The sequence below is a fragment of the Littorina saxatilis genome, linkage group LG11 (assembly GCF_037325665.1).
Source record: "Littorina saxatilis isolate snail1 linkage group LG11, US_GU_Lsax_2.0, whole genome shotgun sequence".
In the NCBI taxonomy this organism is placed as follows: domain Eukaryota; kingdom Metazoa; phylum Mollusca; class Gastropoda; order Littorinimorpha; family Littorinidae; genus Littorina; species Littorina saxatilis.
This window is the reverse complement of record NC_090255.1, coordinates 31,344,260-31,366,073: the sequence shown is the minus strand read 5'-3', so window position 1 is coordinate 31,366,073 and position 21,814 is coordinate 31,344,260. Positions and strand designations below refer to the sequence as shown.

The window sequence follows — 21,814 nt, the reverse complement described above, 5'->3', positions numbered from 1 at the left end:
CTATAAGTCCTTGTAGAATCTTAATCCACCAATAACTCCCTAACCGTGTGTTTGACTGGTCCCAATTTTTGTAAGGACCGTCTCAGGAATGTATAGAACCTGTTCACCAAGTTTGGTGACGATCGGTCCGTTCATTCTTGAGATCTATATGCGAACACAAACACACAAACAAACAAACAAACAAACACATGGACCGAATCCTATACACACCCCTATACCGGGGGTGTAAAAATAGAGAATAGAAATAATACCAACCACGAACTGCAACAAAACTCGATGGGCAGGCTAACTTAAAGCATGGCAACGGTGTAAAAACGAAATCGTATCAATGCACCCGGTTGAACAAGTGTGAGTTTTTCACGGCTAGTGTAAACAGCTTGACACTTCATGCACTGCACTTCACAATCAATCTGTTACTTGTAAGCAAAGTGCGTGAAATTTTCTTTTCCGTTTCTGTTTTCTTTTTGTACTCTTTTCTCGTGTCTATCCCTTTTTTTTATTTTTTTTTATTTTTTTTTATAAGAATTGCATATTCTTGTACGGTGTTGGGGAATACGCCAGAATCAATCTGTCACAAGCAAAGTGCGTGTAAGGCCAAAAAAAAATTAGGTGTGGTTACGGTAACATAGCCAAATAAAATAGGGTAGGAAGGTAGGCAATCACTTTTTTTTAAACTTTTTTTCTAGTGTGTACAAATTAAACCTACTTGACAGGGAAATAAGTGTGCGACTCGGGCGCTTTCGCTTTCATTGCGTTTTCTGCACTGGGTTTTTTTTGTTTTTTGTTTGTTTTGACAAATGTAATAAAAAGTTATAGGGTCGGCCCCTAAAAATAGGGTAGGTCGGGTTACCGTAACCACACCTATTTTTTTTTTTAGGCCTTATAAGAATTGCATATTCTTGTACGGTGTTGGGGAATACGCCAGAATCAATCTGTCACAAGCAAAGTGCGTGTAATGGTGTTTTTTGTTTTTGTTTCTTTTTACATTTATTTATTTTTTCTCTCGTGTCTATCCCCTTTCATAAGTATTGCATTTTCTTGTACGGTGTTGGGGAATACATTACCAGGCAATGTGGGGTTAGGGGGTGAGAGAACGATGGGAGGGAGGCGGTCGGCATTTTAAATGAAACTTCCAATGATGTTCAGCACGACAGAAAAACTGTGCGTTTTCTACCAAATGTGCATTTTCGTAAATAAACGGTTCGGTCGATTCTCTTCTGATCAGCTTTTGGGTACAAGATACAAAGACAAATAAAATAATGCTTATCTTGCAAACTTTTTTTTTAAGTAAACGTTCGTTTGTTTGTTTGTTTGTTTGTTTGTTTGTTTGTTTGGTTGGTTGTGTGTTTGTTTGTTTGTTTGTTTGTTTGTTTGTTTGTTTGTTTGTGTGTTTGTGTGTTTGTTTTATTTGTTGATTTGTTGATTTGTTTCTTTCATGTCTGAAATAGATCAACTGTGCGATAGATGTTCTACATCCTACTTCTACGTAGTATTATTCCTTTTTACATTTAGTCAAGTTTTGACTAAATGTTTTAACATAGAGGGGGAATCGAGACGAGGGTCGAGGTGTATGTGTGTGTGTGTGTGTGTGTGTGTGTGTGTGTGTGTGTGTGTGTGTGTGTGTGTATGTGCGTATGTGTGTGTGTGCGTGCGTGTGTGTGTGTGTGTGTGTGTGTGTGTGTTTTCGATGTTATGTGTGTGTTCGACGGTGTGTGTGTGTGATGTAGAGCGATTCAGAGAAAACTGCTGGACCGATCTTCATGAAACTTTACATGAGAGTTCCTGGGAATGATATCCCCAATCAATTTTTTTATTTTTTCGATAAATGTCTTTGATGACGTCATATCCGGCTTTTTGTAAAAGGTGAGGCGGCACTGTCACACCCTCATTTTTCAATGAAATTGATTGAAACTTTGGCCAAGTAATCTTCGACGAAGGCCGAACTTTGGTATTGCATTTCAGCATGAAGGCTTAGAAATTGATTAATTAGTTTGGTCATAAAAATCAAAAAATTGTAATTAAATTTTTTTTTATAAAACGATCCCAAAACAATTTCATCTGATTCTTCATCATTTTCTGATTCCAAAAACATATAGCCTCTGTATGTTATAATCGGATTAAAAACAAGCTCTGAAAATTAAAAATATGAACACTTTGATTAATATTAAATTTCCGAAATCGATTTAAAAACAATTTCATCTGATTTCTTGTCGGTTCCTGATTCCAAAAACATATAGATATGATATATTTGAATTAAAAACAAGCTCAGAAAGTTAAAAAGAACAGAGATACAGAAAAGCGTGCTATCCTGCTCAGCGTAACCACTACCGCACTATTCTGGCTAGTCAATTTCACTGCCTTTGCCACGAGCTGTGGACTGACGATGCTACGAGTATACGGTCTTGGTGAAAAAAATGCAGTACGTTCAGTGTCATTCAGCTTGACTAAATGTATTTTTGCCTTACGCGACTTGTTAACCTTTTACACTCGGTTGTTGTTATGTGAAACGTTTCAGTCGCAGCCTTTTGAATAAAGTTTGTAGCATGGCGATCTTAAAGAACGCTATGGTTTGTAGTAAATGACCAAGTTCTGCCACGATAGCTCTTAATTAGTCCTCTACTTTCCTCAAACTAAAGCTTTGATGTGCAGTGCTTCTTTTGGTGTGTGATTGTGTGTGTGTATGTGTGTTTGTGTGTGTGTGTGTGTGTCTCTGTGTGTGTGTCTGTGTGTGTGTGTGTGTGTGTGTCTGCCTGTCTGTCTGTCTGTCTGTCTGTCTGGACGTGTATCTGTGTCTGTACGTGTATCTGTGTCTGTGTTTAATTGTCAGTGTATGTCTGTGTGTGGGCTTGTATGTTTGATTGCTTCTTCTTCTTTTTACAGGAGTAAGACATCCCTGAGAATAAATAATTAATCGATTAATCAATCAATCATTCAATCAATCAATCAATCAATCAATCAACCACTCTATCAATCGATCAATCAATCAATTAATAGTAATAGGACGAAGTGAGGGAAAGACATTCGTGAATAAAATTTTGAAAAGCGTTTACGTGGTATTTGCTCGACTCTAATATCTAACCTAGAATCAGCACAAAAGTGGGTCGTTTGTCTCTAAGAGCACAGTTATAAATATTGTTGTATACACGATTCCACGGCTTCGTAAAACACGAATGAGAACAACACATTGTTTAAACCAAATGGGTCATTTGATGACCACTTCTTCACGAAAAGGAATGGGGTCATTGTTCAGTTTACTAGGTATACATCTGTGCCACCCTTGACCCGCATGACAAGAATGTGAGTGATGTGTCATCTGAGAGACTATCCTGATTGGTCGTTTTGATTACTTTAAGAAATTAATTCATTAAAAAAAAATGGTACAGAAAGCGGTCAGGATGTTTTTTGTTTGTTTTTCAGCAATACACGCTTCAATTCAAACACAGGCACTGAAATAATTCAGACCAAAGCAAACAGTAGAATGCTCCAAGTCCCAGATTGTCAGAGAATGATTTGCGATGACACAATTTTGTGTTTCTTTTTACATTTAGTCAAGTTTTGAATAAATGTTTTAACATAGAGGGGGGAATCGAGACGAGGGTCGTGGTGTATGTGTGTGTGTGTGTGTGTGTGTGTGTGTGTGTGTGTGTGTGTGTGTGTGTGTGTGTGTGTGTGTGTGTGTGTGTGTGTGTGTGTGTGTAGAGCGATTCAGAGTAAACTACTGGACCGATCTTTATGAACTTTTTCATGAGAATTCCTGGGTATGATATCCCCAGACATTTTTTCATTTTTTCGATAAATGTCTTTGATGACGTCATATCCGGCATTTTGTAAAAGTTGAGGCGGCACTGTCACACCCTCATTTTTCAATCAAATTGATTGAAAGTTTGGCCAAGCAATCTTCAACAAAGGCCGGACTTTGGTATTGCATTTCAGCTTGGAGGCTTAAAAATTAATTAATGACTTTGGTCATTAAAAATCTGAAAATTGTAATTAAAATTATTTTTTTTTATAAAACGATCCAAAATTACGTTTATCGTATTCTTCATCATTTTCTGATTCCAAAAACATATAAATATGTTATATTTGGATTAAAAACAAGCTCTGAAAATTAAAAATATAAAAATTATGATTAAAATAAAATTTCCGACATCGATTTAAAAACAATTTCATCTTATTCCTTGTCCGTTCCTGATTCCAAAAACATATAGATACGATATGTTTTGATTAAAAACACGTTCAGAGAGTTAAAAAGAATAGAGATATAGAAAAGCGTGCTATCCTCCTCAGCGCAACCGCTACCGCGCTTTTCTGGATTGTTAATTTCACTGCCTTTGCCACGAGCGGTGGACAGACGATGCTACGAGTGTACGGTCGTGCGGAAAAAATGCAATGCGTTCAGTTTCATTCTGTGAGTTCGACTGAGCTTGACTAAATGTTGTATTTTCGCCTTACGCGACTTGTTTTGTTTTGATTTTGTTTGTACAGGATGTTGATTTTCAAATTTTGTGCAAAATGGAGGTTATTTCTTGCCCCATGGAAAAGTCTGGTCAGATGTGAGATGGTTAGCAGAACCGTACATTTGAAGCTTGTATGACCAGTCACTGACGCATGACCTGATAACTATGAGCCTTGTGAGTTTGTTTGTTTGTTTTCTTGCTTAGTGTTTGTATGTTTGTTTTCTTGCTTAGTGTTTGTATGTTTGTTTTCTTGCTTAGTGTTTGTATGTTTGTTTTCTTGCTTAGTGTTTGTATGTTTGTTTTCTTGCTTAGTGTTTGTATGTTTGTTTTCTTGCTTAGTGTTTGTATGTTTGTTTTCTTGCTTAGTGTTTGTACGTTTGTTTTCTTGCTTAGTGTTTGTATGTTTGTTTTCTTGCTTAGTGTTTGTATGTTTGTTTGTTGTGTGCTTGTTTTTTGTTTTGCTTTTTTTTTTTAACTTACATACATATTTCTTTGTTTTTTATTCTGGATTTTTTTTTTCTTCAGGACTCCACCGCCTAGTCCCGATTGCACTCTGACGTCACAGAAAGGTCGTTCCATCCAACGGAAAGTGACGTCATTCTCTCCTTTCCGCACCATGTCAGACAACAGCGACAAATACAGTTCCCCCGGGAGCTCCGAAGCCACAGATCTCTCCGGTCGGAGGGAGGAGAACAGAACAGCCTCGCCCAGCAGCGTCATAGTCAAACAGGAGAAGAGGGAGAGTTCCCCAGATAGGGAGCACCCCGCCGCTAAGGTGGCACGGATGGAAGAAACGGAGAGAGACTATAGAGAGGGGACGCCCCCTTCCGAACGTTACGATCATCGCGGCGTCCATCATCATCATTATCAACACCAACACCATCATCATTACAAACTCGGCGAAGAAAAAGAAGAAAGGGACGAGAAAGGAGAACCGTTGCCTATGTCGGTTTCCAGCCAGCCCTCCTATCACCACCTCGCCCCCCCTCCTCCCCCACCTCCCCCTCCTCCCCCGCTCTCTTCCATCACCGCTTCTAACAGAATTCTTGCGCAGGCGTTGAGCTCCGGAGTGTCGTACCACCACCCTCTCTCCCACCACCCCAATTCCCACCCTCACTACCTCCACAGCGACGGAAGCGGAATTAGCCTGAGAGGTGCGCACGCACTTCAGGTCGGAGGTCAGCTGCGGGCCGTTCCCGGGTCAGGCGGGCTGACCTTCGAGAGAGCGGATCACCTGCTGCCCACGGAAGACGTGGAGGTGTTTTTCAATCACCTTGACAACCGCCCCACAGCCACGACAGTCACTCTGACCGGCTATACCCTGGCCGCAGCCCACAACAACCTCCACCTCCACCACCCACACCTCAACAACAGCAGCGGCAGCAGCAGCAGGGGTAATGACGGTGGCGACACCGAACCGTCCAGCTACGCGCCCCTCACTAACGCCACCCTCTCTTCCGTACACGCGTATCACAACGGGGACAGCGGAGGAGGAGGAGGGGGAGGAGGAGGGGATGGGGGGAGCCTCATCACCCTCCAGCCCCCCAGCTACACTGAGACCACCACCTACCTCCCCCCTATGCCCTCCCTTCTTGTCCCCAGTTCCAGAGCCCCTCTTGGGCTGGGAGGGTACGGGTCTTCCAGCTCCAGCCTCCACTCCTCCTCGATCCACCACGCCACCGCGGAACCCTCCAGCTACTGGGGGCTTCATCCTCAGTCGGACGGTCGAACCTACACCCCCCTCCCCCCTGCGTCCTCCCTCACCTCCAAGCACTACATGTCGTCTGGGGAGTCCTCCGGAGTGGCGTCCCCTTCGGAAGGGGAGAGAAGCATGGTGCTGTCACGTGACGCCTACGTGGATTACGCCACCAACGAGGGAGGTAACAAATGGAGCACCTACACGTTAGCTCCTCTGAGCGTGGGCCAGCATGAGCCTGGAGTCATTCGAACGGGTGAGTGAAGTTTTCGATAGAATAGCAATGCATTGCAATACATAGTGGTGCCCCTCGTTTAAGACTTGCACAAATCTGAGAAAATCAGGGAGTCTTCAAATGGAGATGATAACCCACAGAAGCTATGATTGACAACGACAATGACAATGACTATTCTTTATTTTACGAGGGTAACAGAATAAGCATAATAAGCTATGAAAAGAAAATCAGCAAGTTACAACACAACACAGTGCAATACAATAAGATACAGTAGGGGACAGTAAAATACAACTTTATTATCTGCTTTGTACACACAGACATGTGTATACATGTTGCAACACACAATAGTTAGGTGATCGGATTTGATAGGTATTTCTGTGTCTAACGTTTTGCTCATCCAAGATGATGTTGATGCGATGGTGCTGGTGGTTGACAGAGATTCATTTGTAAAATCTGTTAAATTAACATTAAATTTGATTCCCAGGTCAGTTGGGCAGAAGAGGGTACTCATGGCAACGGCAGTTGGGTTTTGTTTTGTACAGGGAGGGGAGTGGCGGGAGAGCGGAAGGATGGAGCGAGCTTTGTAGTTGTGGCATTTGTTGTGAACGCGCCATGGCACCAGCTCCAAAAATGGTAGTGCGGCAGTTTACTTTTTGGTTGGTGTATAGAAGTGGAAGGCTACGGGGATATGGTTTGGCATCGGCAGCAGTCAGCAAAAATCTTTCAAAACAGATTTGACGATATTCTTTTTTGTTATTCGACGGAGAGAAAAATACGCCATGGACTGACTGGAACTTTCGAAAATTGTCCAAAATGTCCATTACAATTCCGGCCCATTTGCCCAAGTTAGTAATTCTCTTATAGCAACATTCCTGCAAAGTATCACTGCAATTTATTCTCTTCCGGTTCCATCTGCTTCTTTCTCTAGTTCTTCTGCAGCTTTTGTTCCATGTCCCACCCCACCCCATCCATTTTCAGCTGACAATTCGTTGATTTGTATCCCCCTTCTATCGTTATTAGTATCTTCGTTTTGGTGGTATAGCTGAACCTGCCCTTGCGAACATCTTTTCATAAAGGCCACCTGCCCAGAACGTCCACCTCAAACGATCCCCAGCTGGTGTTGTGTTTGGTTTTTTAAATTATAAATTATATGATTCACCATTACATAGGAACCACTTGTCTACAACGATCCCTTTTGGTCGGTCCCTTGGGTCAATCAATCAATCAATGAGTCTTATATCGCGCATATTCCGTGGGTACAGTTCTAGGCGCTCTGCAGTGATGCCGTGTGAGATGAAATTTTATACGGCCAGTAGATTGCAGCCATGTCGGCGCATATTTACCTTTCACGGCTTTATTCCAAGTCACACGGGTATGGTAGACAATTATTAACTGTGCCTAAGCAATTTTGCCAGGAAAGACCCTTTTGTCAATCGTGGGATCTTTAACGTGCACACCCAATGTAGTATACACGGGGGGTGGTTCGGACACCGAAGAGAGTCTGCACACAAAGTTGACTCTGTGAAATAAATTTCCGCCGAACCTGGGATCGAACTCGCGCTGACAGCGGCCAACTGAATACAAATCCAGCGCGCTACCAACTGAGCTATATCCCCGGGTGGTCGTTTTAGACAGGTGTGACAGTATTAATGATCCCGATGTATGCATTCAACACGGTACAATGTATTCCTCGTAGAAAGATTATGCGTTATTTGTATTTTTGACTTAAATATGACATTTTACACTGATCGAGACAGTCAGTGTTCCTCCGAGACCTCGCCAGCGGTCGAGGTGAACAATGACTGTCGAGATCGGTGTAAAATGTCATATTTTGGTCAAAAATACATAGAACATTTATGTATCGATCGATTTTAGTTAGAATTCCTTTTATTCTTTACGACTAAACGCACACAAACATGCACTTTTTGTAGTCTTGGCTATCCGCCCAAATATGAGCAAATCCAAAAACAAAGAGACTGCCAACGTTCCAAAATTCAGAATAAAAAAACAAGAAATGTTGGTTGTTGGAACGTTTGTTATTGACAAAACGATCGTTTGTTATGTGAAAGTATTGTTTTGTCAATAACAAACGTTCCAACAACCTACCTTTCTTGTTTTTTGACGCCGAAATATGAGTTTCGTCGGACTCTGACGTCACATGGCTTAAAGAAGGAAAATCCCATGTTCGATCGATACATAGCTTTTTGCTTGAATTTTAGAGAGAGAGAGAGAGAGAGAGAGAGAGAGAGAGAGAGAGAGAGAGAGAGAGAGAGAGAGAGAGAGAGAGAGAGAGAGAGAGAAAAAAATATAAAGGTGGGAGTGTGGTTATAAGTATATGGCGCGGTTCCGATAAAAATAACTTTCCACAAGGGAAACAAAAATACAGAAAAGAATTAACATGGGAACAGTACAGAAGACAAGTAAGTCTGGTGGTTTTTTTGTTTTTTTTTGTAGAGCACGAACAGCTACGTTGGCGAGTAGGGAAAGGAACGGGAGGGTTAAAAGCGGGTATTAATGTATTGGTGCAGCGTGGGGTGGTGTGCGCCTGACACACCGCTACCTGTCACACGGGTGGGTAATGAACGACCAAAGGATTTCCAATCAGTTTTACAGACCTAAGCCACGCCTAACACGCCCTTTCCTTCGTTTTGGTGGCGTAATGGTTCAGATTCTTTTTACGAAAAGACTGTGGTCGGTTAAGATATAACTTAACTTGTGTCGTAATATCATGACTATTTTGCATCACAATATTGCAACTGAGTCAATTTGTCACGAGTACAAAATAGTCATGATATTACGACACAAGTTAAGCTCTATTTTAACCGACCACAGTGTTTCACTCGTGACAAATTGACTCAGTTGCAATATCGTGACAAATGTATTTACTTGCAAAAATGTGACAAATTTACTCGGTTACAATAGCGTGACAAATTTACTCACTTGCAATATCGTGACAAATTTTCTCGGTTGCAATATTGTGACAAATTAACTTTTACAAGACAAGATAAACAAATTCAAAACGAGTTGGAAAAAAACCACCACAAAAACAAAAGTTGCTTGAAAGCCGAACATCCGTTTCCAGGAGACCAAACCTTGTTACAATAGAAAACCACAGCTAAATTTAGTCAGACTAGTTTCGGCAAATGTACTTCGAGCATGATTATCTTGTTTCCACAGCCAGTTTGGTACTTGAATTTGTGTACACAAATTAAGATGTCCAAAAGACATGGGCAGCAGGGCCGGACGAGCCACACCCCCCCCCCCCCCCCCTCCCAGCCAATTTTTTTTTTTTTAAAGCCGTTGCATATCATTGTTCAATCACAAAAATTGCTTCACCCAAAAAAGGGGAAAAAAAGACCAATCAATTCTAAGCTCAGATAGCCCTGTTTGACTTCTTTGGACCCAACATTTTTTCCGGGGAGGGGGGGGGGGGGGCCATGTCCCTAGGAATCACGGTCGCTTCGCTCATTCGTCTAGGTCGCTTCGCTCCCTTTACTTAGCCCCTCCCCCCCCCCCCCTAACAAACTAACTGATCCGGCCCTTGGCAGAACCGTAAATTAGCCTCATCTGCAATGGTCTACTAGCCACCTAGCATACTAGGCCTAAAAAAAAAAAAAAGGTGTGGTTACGGTAACCCGACCTACCCTATTTTTAGGGGCCGATCCTATAACTTTTTATTACATTTGTCCACAAAAAAACAAAAAACAAAAACCGGAAAAAAACCGCAATGAAAGCGAAAGCGCCCGAGTCGCACACTTATTTCCCTGTCAAGTAGGTTTAATTTGTACACATTAGAAAAAAAAGTAAAAAAAAAAGAGATTGCCTACCTACTTACCCTATTTTTTTGGCTATGTTACCGTAACCACACCTATTTTTTTTTTTTTTTTTGGCCCTACCACAGATCTGTCTCGGCTTGTGCGTGGGGTGACAACACCCTATATTATAGGACTCCCCAAGCTGTGTGTCTCTGCGTCCTATACGTACTAAAACCCGAAAAACACTTACTAGAAATTCTTGGAGGTAGTCCTTGGTCGCACTAAATTTACTGATGTAATCGTCAAAGACAACAAAAAAGTAACATCGAACGAAAATTTGAAGAAAAGAAAAAAAGTTTCCAAAAACAAATTGAACGAGAAGACACTCCTGACAGGTTAAGAAACGGGGTCTTTGTGAAACGTGCTTCTACACAACCGACAAGACTGTGCCATTTTGGATGGGCTTTACTCTCTAAACCCGCGGCTTCCAAAGTTGGTTGCTATGGTGGCGCCTGTTAATCTCCAAGCCAGGCAACAACAAATCGTGTTTTTGATTTCGACGGGGTCTCCTTGAAATAGGTTTTATTAATGAAGGAGTTATATATGTGTGTGTAAAAAGAGAAACAGAATCCGTTAGTCGCCTCTTACGACATGCTGGGGAGCATCGGGTAAATTCTTCCCCCTAACCCGCGGGGGGTAGTCAAGCTGTCGAACTCACGGGATGAAACTGAACGCACTGTATTTTTTCACCAAGACAGTACAGCTTCGTCAATCCCCGCGTGAAGGAAATCTCTCACCTCCCACGGGCAAAACGTAGTCATATTGACACGCCAGATTAGCGCGGTAGCGTATTGTGCAAAGCAGGAAAGCGCGCTTTCCTGTATTCTTGTTAACTTACTGAGCTTGTTTTGAATACAACCTATCATATCTATATGTTTTTGGAATCAGAAAATGATAAAGAATAAGATGAAATCATTTTTGGGTCGATTTCTTAAATTTTAATCGTAAGACTAATTAATCTATTTTCGTTAATTGTGATCACATTTTAAGAGTAAACATGACATATGTATATATTTTAGATTCAGAATGTGATGAAGAATACGATGCAATCAATTTTAAATCTGTTTGCGAAAAATCGATTTTAATGACAACTTTAATGAGCAAACTCATTAATCAAATTTTAAGCTTCCAAGCTGAAATGCAATACCGAAGTCCGGGATTCGTCGAAGATTACTTGACCAATATTTCAACCAATTCAGTTGAAAAATGAGAGCTTGACAGTGCCGCCTCAACTTTCACGAAAAGCCGGATATGACGTCATCAAAGAAATTTATCAAAAAAATGATAAAAACGTCTGGAGATACCATACTCAGGATCTCTCATGTCAAGTTTCATGAAGATCGATCCTGTAGATTTCTCTGAATCGCTCTACACACACACACACACACACACACACACACACACACACACACACACCACGACCCTCGTCTCGATTCCCCCCTCTACGTTAAAACATTTAGTCAAAACTTGACTAAATGTAAAAAACGAAAACGGGTTGTCACGTTTTCGTATCTGTTTCCCATTCTCTTCCCTCCATTGGTTCAAAGAGGACTTAAGTTTATTTGCAATATCATGATTATCTTTGGACCCGTACTCAAGCAGAAGTATGCTTATAATATTATAGGAGAAGGGCTCCTAATATGGACCGGCTCCTAATATGGACCACCTCCTGTTCTGACAAACTAACGGCGCTAGAGCGCTCAAAACAATTTCATTGGCTGTATTCACCCTCTCTGGATAACTTGCACATGTCAAAACAATTGCAGAAACACAAACCTCAAAACCGTTAGGCTTTTTCTCTTTTTTTCACTTTTGGCAGGGTTCACTCTAAATTTGCCGCCTAAAACGGACTTGTTTCTGTCCACAGTCAAAGCTTTTATCACACAAAAATAGCTACATATGACAGCTAAGTCCGTATTTGTTACATTTTAGCAGTGTTGACCCCGAGTTTCTACTGCAAACAAAAAAATAATTGCAAAATCTCAAAGTATGTGGGAGTCCCCTAATATGGACCACCTTCAACAAATCGAAGAAAATGAAAAGCTAAATGCTATTTTTATTAATTCATTCAAAAGCTTGCTGGAAATAACCTATAACTAGCCTTCGAGATTTAAAAACAAAATCACAAATAGTCTTATTTTCGTGGAAGTTGATAATTTCACTTATTTTCACTCTGTTTTTGATAAGCTTATTTAGTTTCCTGGTGTGCTTCAAATAATGCTCTCATCAACCCAAAACAGATAAATCTAAAGCATATTTTGATTAGTCTGACTTACAAACTAAGTTGTATCATGTTATTTTGAAGTATAGGGGGCTTTTTGCAGTGATTCGAGAAGTCCGCTTCAGTGGTCCATATTAGGCGCCCAGGCTCCTAATATGGACCCTTTGTGTTTTTTTCTGTATTTAATTTTTGCTGAATATCTATCAAAGCTATTTCACTCTAATTAGGCCCAACGGTTAACCTAAGAGAGAAGGACTACCAAACACAAAATGAAACTTCTTCGCAAGAAAACAAGCTAGTTATCAGCGTGAAACAAAAAGTGGTCCATATTAGGAGCCCTTCCCCTATAGAAGATCCCATTTATTCCTGGAGGGAGGAGGGGGGATGGAATAAGAAAAGGGGGGTGGGGGAGGGGGGGCGTCTTTTTAAACTTGGCTGATAAGCAGCAAATTAGTTGTTGACACTTTTGCTTTTCGCGTCGATCAACGCCTTTCGTTCTGAACATTGTGACGTTTCGGTATCTGTCTCCTAAAACTGTTGGGTGTTGTTGTCTTTTGCAAATCATCCGACCGACCCTTCCTTCTGTTCGTTCCACCACCATGTTCTCTCATTTTCTCAGAACATGTGTACTTTGTATCAGTCTTTTTTTCTGCGCAGAAGCCGTTTGCATTAATTGTATGCGCTGTACCTTATGATTTAACCCCAAGAAGCAAATTGCTCAGTACAACTCACACACACACACACACGCACCCGTCTGCAAAATATCGGCCCGTTTTTCCTTCAGTGGTCGTGTACAAACATTGAAGAGTTCTACCCCCCAACCGTCGTCCACCCGGTCTTCAAACGGAGCTGGACAACCGAGGAATGTGTCTTATACCCGGGGTGGGGGCCGAACTCGCTACGTGTAGTGTAGCGTTGTGGTGTAGCGCGTTGCGTTGTCGTTGGGAATGAGTTGCCTTTCATGCTGTGTGCCATTTCTCATGTCGGTAAATATCGGTGCATGGACTGACAAGCAATCTTGTTTTCCCCGGACTTTGAAAGTCTTACACACGTTTGATACAATCGAACCTGCCGATAACGACCACCCAACAGAAAGACCAGAAGCGGTCTTATATAAACAGGTGGCCTCTGTGGAAAGGTGAACTACAGGTTGACCCCAAAAAATGCAACACTCAAAAATGCTAATATATTCTACATTTCTTGGCGAAATTACTTCAAATTTGGTATTACATTAAATTCAGCTTATGCATGACCAGTCCACGAAGTGGCAAGTTTGTCGGTCAAATACTCTGACTCCCCCAAGACATGTAGAAGTGATTAGCTTTTATTTTTCTTTTTTTTTCTTTTTTTTTTTTGGGGGGGGGGGGGGGGTCACCCTGTATATATATACTAGAAACGAACTCACAAGGGAGACTTAATTGGTGCCAGGGTGGTCGTTTAAGGTATGGCAATCCGAATGGTGCAAATGTCCCTTCTAGCTCTTGATGTCTAAATAACGCATTATTTAGCTAAATAACGCGTTATTTAGCTAAACAATGCTTTATTTAACTATACCATGCATTATTTAGCTAAATAATGCATTGTTTAACTTAAACAATGCATTATTTACAGATACAGAAAAAAGAGAGCACAAAGCACTAAATAATGCATTGTTTAGCATAAATAATAGATTGTATCTGTAAATAACTCATTATTTATAAATAATTACGCGTTTTCTCTAAACAATATATTATATGTAAATAAAGTGTTATTTAGATAAATAAAATATTATTTAAATAAATAAAATATTATTTAGATAAATAAAATATTATTTGGATAAATAAAATATTGTATGTAAATAAAATATTATTTAGATAAATAAAATATTATTTAGATAAATAATTTATTATTTACTGTTTTTGCCTTGAAATAGTATTATTACGCTAAATAATGCTTTATATAGCTATATAATAGGTTTCCGCTATATAATTCATGATTTGGTAAATAATATATACCGTAAATAAAATATTATATACCGTAAACAATTCATTGTTTAGCGCATCGCGAAGCCGTTTTTTCTCTTGTTGTTTTTTTCCACGTGTTTCCGTGGATCCGAGAGAGCGCTGTTGATTCTCCACTGTCTTGGCAAACCCAGTATCCGGTACTCCACATCCGGTTCCGCCAAGGGACTGGGTGGCCGAGTGGTAACGCACTTGCGCTCGGAAGCGAGAGGTTGCGTGTTCAGGCCTGGGTCAGGCCGCAATTTTCTCGTAGTCACGTAACATTTGTATGGAAAAATATATGTGTGTGAATGTAAGTATGTGTGTGTGTGTGTGTGTGTGTGTGTGTGTGTGTGTGTGTGTGTGTGTGTGTGTGTGTGTGTGTGTGTGTGTATGTGTGTGTGTGTGTCTGTGTGTCTGTCTGTGTGTATGGTGTGTGTATGTGTGTGTGTATGTATGTGGGTGTGCGCGTGAAAGTGTACATATGCGTGCGAATGTATATGTCTGTATTTGTGTGTTTGTATGAGTGTATATATGTGTGTATGTGTGTGTGTGTGTGTAAGAGAAAGAGTGTGTGTGTGTGTGTGACGCGTGTTTGATAGGTTCAGCTGACGGGATAGGTGGGAACGGCCCAGGTGTTACTCAGACCTTTTTGATCTCTTGTCACGAGACCTTGCTCTGGAATTGTCTATGGCCTTTATTCGTCATATCCTCACCCCTACCACTCACCCCTACCACTCACCCCTTCCCTCCCCCACCCATCTCCCGTCTCCCATGACCCCTTTACCTTGCGTGTCTCTATATTCCCCCCCCTCCCCAATCTCCTCCCTCTAACTTCCCACCCCAATCCGTAAAATTCAAATTTACCGCTTCTTTTATTTCTCCTTGTCGTAAACAACTCAACATTCTTATTTTCTTGTGTTGTGAAAATGTAAATTGCATACTGTCCTTCAAATTAACTTAAACAATTCACACATATCGTTAGTTCGTGTTTCCGAGGATAACGACTGTAAACATTCACTCTCAAAGACCCAATCCATGTTGATCATTACATCGACTACTCATGGCTTCGGCCTCGCTCGATCAAGATGAAACAGAAGACGATATAAACAAGAAATTCCTCCGAGTTAGGAAAAACACCCCCGTCCTTACCATTCTCACTGCCACCAACTGAGAAGGTTATTTCCCTTTGACCATTAATATGTCCCTAGAGCTATAAGTCCTTGTAGAATCTTAATCCACCAATAACTCCCTAACCGTGTGTTTGACTGGTCCCAATTTTTGTACGGACCGTCTCAGGAATGTATAGAACCTGTTCACCAAGTTTGGTGACGATCGGTCCGTTCATTCTTGAGATCTATATGCGAACACAAACACACAAACAAACAAACACATCGACCGAATCCTATACACACCCCTATACCGGGGGTGTAAAAATGCTGGTCTGACAACAAGCCAACAAACATCTTATATTACCATCGAACCTCTAAGAAATGTCCGATTTTGAAGCAACCTACAGAAAAAGACGAATGGAAAGGAAACTCAGTATGTCAAATTCAGTGAATAGTTTTTAACGGAACAATCGTTCCAAAAAGTGCAACATCAATTAACGAATAGCCGTTGGTTATGTAAATGTGAAAAGTCAACGTTACGGTAATCTACAGAAAGAAGAAACAAAAATCTAATGTTATTTTGCATAGAAAACAATGAACAACTGGCTGTTTAGAATAAATACCAACTGAGAATATTCAACGTGTTTAATGTTTCCATTACAAGAGTCATTAACACAATGCCTAGAATAACCGGCACGGTGTCCTAGTGGTAAGGCGTCCGCCCCGTGATCGGGAGGTCGTGGGTTCGAACCCCGGCCGGGTCATACCAAAGACTTTAAAATTGGCAATCTAATGGCTGCTCCGCCTGGCGTCTGGCCTTATGGGGTTAGCGCTAGGACTGGTTGGTCCGGTGTAACACGAGAAAATTACTCCCACGAGATTTTTACTCCGGAGTAAAAATTTCGTACGAAAATGTTACTCCCTTTACGAAAAAAGAACTCCCCCATAACACGAGAAAATTACTCCCACGACAGGCGAGTTCCGAGTAAACGTTTCGTACAAAAATGTTACTTCCCTGACGAATAAATAACGAATAAATTACTCCACCCTAACACGAGCAATTTAACTTCCCATCTGGTGTACGAAACTTTTACTCCCTTGTCCCCTGTTAGTTTTGGTGGTGGAAGGGGTGGAGGGAGGGTAGCGCGACATTCGTTTGCGCGAGATCACATTATTGGCATCACCCTTCGCCTGCATCCCATTTTCGTGTACGAGATTTTTACTGGAAGTTAAAAAAAATGGGGAGTAAAAATGTCGTGGAGGGAGTAACTTTTTCGTGCCTTGGGGAGTTCTTTTCTCGTACGAAATGTGTACTCGGAGTAAGAATTTCGTACGAAATATTTACTCCGGAGTAATTTTTTCGTGGAGTAAAAATTTCGTGTTACACCGGTGTCAGAATAATGTGACTGGGTGAGACATGAAGCCTGTGCTGCGACTTCTGTCTTGTGTGTGGCGCACGTTATATGTCAAAGCAGCACCGCCCTGATATGGCCCTTCGTGGTCGGCTGGGCGTTAAGCAAACAAACAAACAAACAAAAAATGCCTAGAATACTTGCCTTGTATGGCCAATGATTTTGATATTTGTTTCGTTTTCCAAAACAACAACGAGATACCTGGACATGCTCGTTCACACAGAACAAGAAAAAATCAACTTCTCCGGTTATTTTTTTCCCCTTTGACGAAAGCAAACCACTAAAATTGACTATTCTTGCAAAATTAAACACAAAAGAAAGATAATTCAACCTTTTCTGTTGTTATTGATTGTTACACAAAAAAACGTGCACGTAAACACACAACAAGGATGACGGGCGCCTGGCGGATAAGACATCGGCTAGCTCCTATAGTCGGAAGGACGTGAGTTCAAATCCCGGCTGCGGCCGCCTGGTGGGTAAAAGGTGGAGATTTGTCCGTTCTCCCAGGTCAATTATTGCTAGTGCCTTATCCCCCTTCATGTGTACACGCAAGCACAAGACCAAGTGCGCACGGAAAAGATCCATAATGCATGTCAGAGTTCGGTGCGTTATAGAAACACGAAAATACACAGCATGCTTTCCCCGAAAGCGGCGTACGGCTGCCTGAATGGCGGGGTAAAAACGCTCATACACGTAAAACCCGTGGGAGTTTCAGCCAATGAACGAAACCAACACAACAAGGATAAAACCTTGACCATGTCAGATCATTCAAGGAAGCCAGAATTTCTGATAGGAAAAGTGCTATCGTCAAAATTTTGCGTCATTTATCATTTTGACCTGAAAGGGGCGATCGTGGTTGGTTTCTGTATTATCTGGCAACAAATTTATCGACGTTGAAACAAACTCCTGGCCATACTTGATTGTGTACAGATTTATCTGATAAAATTCACTTCCTGGTAGGGGAGATAAATCTATCAACTTCCGGAAGTTTGAGAAGAAAGATACAGGTGGAAGCTACAGCTAGAAGAAAAGGAAAACAACGTTCGAGGAAATGTGATTTGCGTGAAATACAAAAGAGAAGTTTTAAGATTTGAAGAAAGGAGCTGATTAGGCAACACACAAAACTTACCTTCTTAGGACAAACTCCGATTTTTACTAATTCATTCACCCATTCATTCATTCATTTATCAATGTAGTAGTTTCTTCATTTCTTGTTAAGTTCTTTTGGATCTTTTCGTACGTTCTTCCTTCCTTACTTTCTTTCTTTCTTTCTTTCTTTCTTTCTTTTTGCTCTCATTGTTGCTTTCTTGTTTTCTGATTTAGTTACATTTAGTCAAGTTTTGACTAAATGTTTTAACGTAGAGGGGGGAATCGAGACGAGGGTCGTGGTGTATGTGCGTGTGTCTGTCTGTGTGTGTGTGTGTGTGTGTGTGTGTGTGTAGAGCGATTCAGACTAAACTACTGGACCGATCTTTATGAAATTTGACATGAGAGTTCCTGGGTATGAAATCCCCGAACGTTTTTTTCATTTTTTTGATAAATGTCTTTGATAACGTCATATCCGGCTTTTCGTGAAAGTTGAGGCGGCACTGTCACGCCCTCATTTTTCAACCAAATTGGTTGAAATTTTGGTCAAGTAATCTTCGACAAAGCCCGGACTTCGGTATTGCATTTCAACTTGGTGGCTTAAAAATTAATTGATGACTTTGGTCATTAAAAATCTGAAAATTGTAAAAAAAAAATAAAAATTTATAAAACGATCCAAATGTACGTTCATCTTATTCTCCATCATTTTCTGATTCCAAAAACATATAAATATGTTATATTTGGATTAAAAACAAGCTCTGAAAATTAAATATATAAAAATTATGATCAAAATTAAATTGTCGAAATCAATTTAAAAACACTTTCATCTTATTCCTTGTCGGTTCCTGATTCCAAAAACATATAGATATGATATGTTTCGATTAAAAACACGCTCAGAAAGTTAAAACAAAGAGAGGTACAGAAAAGCGTGCTATCCTTCTTAGCGCAACTACTACCCCGCTCTTCTTGTCAATTTCACTGCCTTTGCCATGAGCGGTGGACTGACGATGCTACGAGTATACGGTCTTGCTGAAAAATGGCATTGTGTTCAGTTTCATTCTGTGTGTTCGACAGCTACTTGACTAAATGTTGTGTTTTCGCCTTACGCGACTTGTTTTTTCTTTCCTTCGTTCTTTCTTTCTTGCTTTCTGTCTTTCTTTCTTTCTTTCTTTCTTTCTTTCTGTGCTTTTTTTTCATTCTTTTTTCTTTCTTTTCTTCTTTCTCCGTGAAAGATTGATGCGGACTGGAGGAGACAGACAGACAGACAGACAGACAAAGATAGAGAGAAACAAAGAGAGAACCAGAGCAAAACTGACAAAAACAAATGAAAGCGAAAAACAAAGACTCTAAATCCGCACTGTAAGCCAGCTAATCACACTACAACATAAAACAAGCTATGGCACGAGTACACACAGAGATTCAACCCGTTTTCTTTATCACTCACAATAAAATCTTATATCTGCCTCACCGACCTTTCTACTTACGTAGCCATCGTCGAATGTGGTGGTATATAGTAAGATAACCTCCTTGTCCCCAAGTGTGAAGTACAGATAACCACATCCACTCACAATCTCATCAGAAAATAATCAAGTCATGTCTAATCGCCTGTGAGGTGTAATCTGAACGGTTAGGTATTAATTTGTGGAACTCAAGAACTGATAATGTTTGTCTCTGACTTATCGAAAGATAGCAAGGCTCGGCTTGTTTTGACTCGCCGGTTTACGAAGAAATGAGAATCGGGAGAGTATGGTCAATTTGTCCGTAATCGTAACTGTCATGTTTTTAACATGAGACGTGCAAAGGTTAGTGTGAGACTAAGAGGCCTTTCGTGGTTCAATTCAATTCAATTCAATTCAATTCAATTCAATTCAATTCAATTCAATTCAATTCAATTCAATTCAATTCAATTCAATTCAATTCATTTCAATGCAAGTCAATTCATTTCAATGCAAGTCAATTCAAGTCAATTCAATTGAGTTCAATTCAGTTCAATTCAATTAATGTCAATGCATTTCAGTTCAGTTAAAGTCAAGTCAATTAGATACAAGTCAAGTCAAGTCAAGTCAAGTCAAGTCAGTTCAATTCAATTAATGTAAATGCATTTCAGTTCAGTTAAAGTCAAATCAATTAGGTACAGTTTAGTTCAGTTCAATTCAATTCAATTCAATTCAATTCAATTCAGTTCAGTTCAGTGTAAGAAATGTTACGTCCTTTGTACTGGAAACTTGCATTCTCCCAGTAAGGTCATATATTGTACTACGTTGCAAGCCCCTGGAGCAATTTTTTGATTAGTGCGGTGAACAAGAAACAATTAACAAGTGGCTCTATCCCATCTCCCCCCTTTCCCCTATCCCATCTCCCCCCTTCCCCCGTCGCGATATAACCTTGAATGGTTGAAAACGACGTTAAACACCAAATAAAGAAAGAAAGAAAGAATTCAGTTCAGTTCACAAGTCAAATAAGTTCATTTCTAGCCAGTTCAGTTCAGTTCAGATCAGATCAGTTCAGTTCAATTCAATTCAATTCAACTTTATTATCTGAGAGTTGTACGGGTACATGCAGAAATGTGTCTTCTAGTTCGTATGCAAAGATTACATCACATGAAATCACAGCTTAAATCACACACCTTCACTCCAAAAACTCTCTTAAAAAATAACATTATAAGAATCGCAAATGACAAAGATATCACACACACACACACACACACACACACACACACACACACACACACACACACACACGCACAAGCATGCGCGCACACATACATAACCACCCACATACACTCAATTGTCCGTTATCAATGACTAAATTTACCAGAAGTTATCTCAACCTATTTAGAATTTAAATTAAACATGGGGGATGAACAGAAGTTTATATGTGTTGTGTAAGAGATGCTTTCCTTTGTTTCCATAGAAACACTGAGACAGCCCACAATGTCACGTGTACCTTGCCTCAGTGTTGCTATGGAAAAGCGAGAAAAAGGAAAGGGAAGCAACTCTTCCAAAGCCGACAGAGTTCATTCCAGATTTCGTCTATAATTTTGTCTGTCAGAATCCGTCTTCCTCCGTTTGTTTCTGCGCATTTCGAACTTTTCTGGGGTGTGGATGGGAGGTTGATTGATTGAGTGAGTGAGTGAGTGAGAGAATTTCTTATAAATATGTGACTATTTTGTTTTCGTACAAAGCAAAAATGATGTATTTAAAACGTGCGTTATTTTGTGCGAGCAAGGGAACAACCATCCTGAACTCAGGTCAAAATGAGTTCGGCTCATTCTATCCCTGACAGGATGCCTTGGTTTTCCTTGTCTAGCGAGGAAATCGATTTTTTTTTTACATATTTAGATCTTTTCGTAATGTGTTATGGATGAAAGCAGATTCGCGATCGTCGATAATGATTTTTATATGGTGTTATGTAATTTTTAAATTACAAAGGAATTGATATGTAAGACAGTTTCAAATGAGCTATTTTTCGCGGCTGTATTCACTGTGCAAACAACTCTAAATATGGCAAAAGTGTCACGTGATAATCAACCGTTTGGATTCGGCGCTCGCTGGAGCAGACGATTTTTTGACAGTGATGCAACCATATATTACGGTCTCCTTCCGGCAGCAGTCCCAAAATTTCGACTTGTTTTGACCTTAGAACGATGTCTTTATCATAACTGTAAAGAACAGAACGGAGGTCATGTGAACGAAGTCGGCCAATCTGCAATCATTTTTGTCTCGCGAACACTGCTCGTGAACAACATATACGGGGAGATAACTCTGTATTCTTGTTTTGATAGATTCGCGTAGGAATTTA

General features: G+C 40.5%; 2 protein-coding genes across 2 annotated transcripts in view; one reads left to right on the top strand and one right to left on the bottom strand.

Annotated features, from left to right (window-relative positions):
- LOC138980604 (alpha-amylase-like) overlaps window positions 1–21,814 on the bottom strand; it is a 335,113-nt gene that overhangs the window by 267,223 nt on the left and 46,076 nt on the right. The window lies entirely within an intron of this gene.
- LOC138979532 (uncharacterized) overlaps window positions 5,449–21,814 on the top strand; it is a gene marked incomplete at its 5' end in the record, with an annotated part of 34,455 nt that continues 18,089 nt past the window's right edge. Inside the window, one exon of the mRNA XM_070352245.1 lies at window positions 5,449–6,409. Coding sequence (XP_070208346.1) covers window positions 5,449–6,409 — 961 coding nt within the window. The remainder of the gene's footprint in view (window positions 6,410–21,814) is intronic.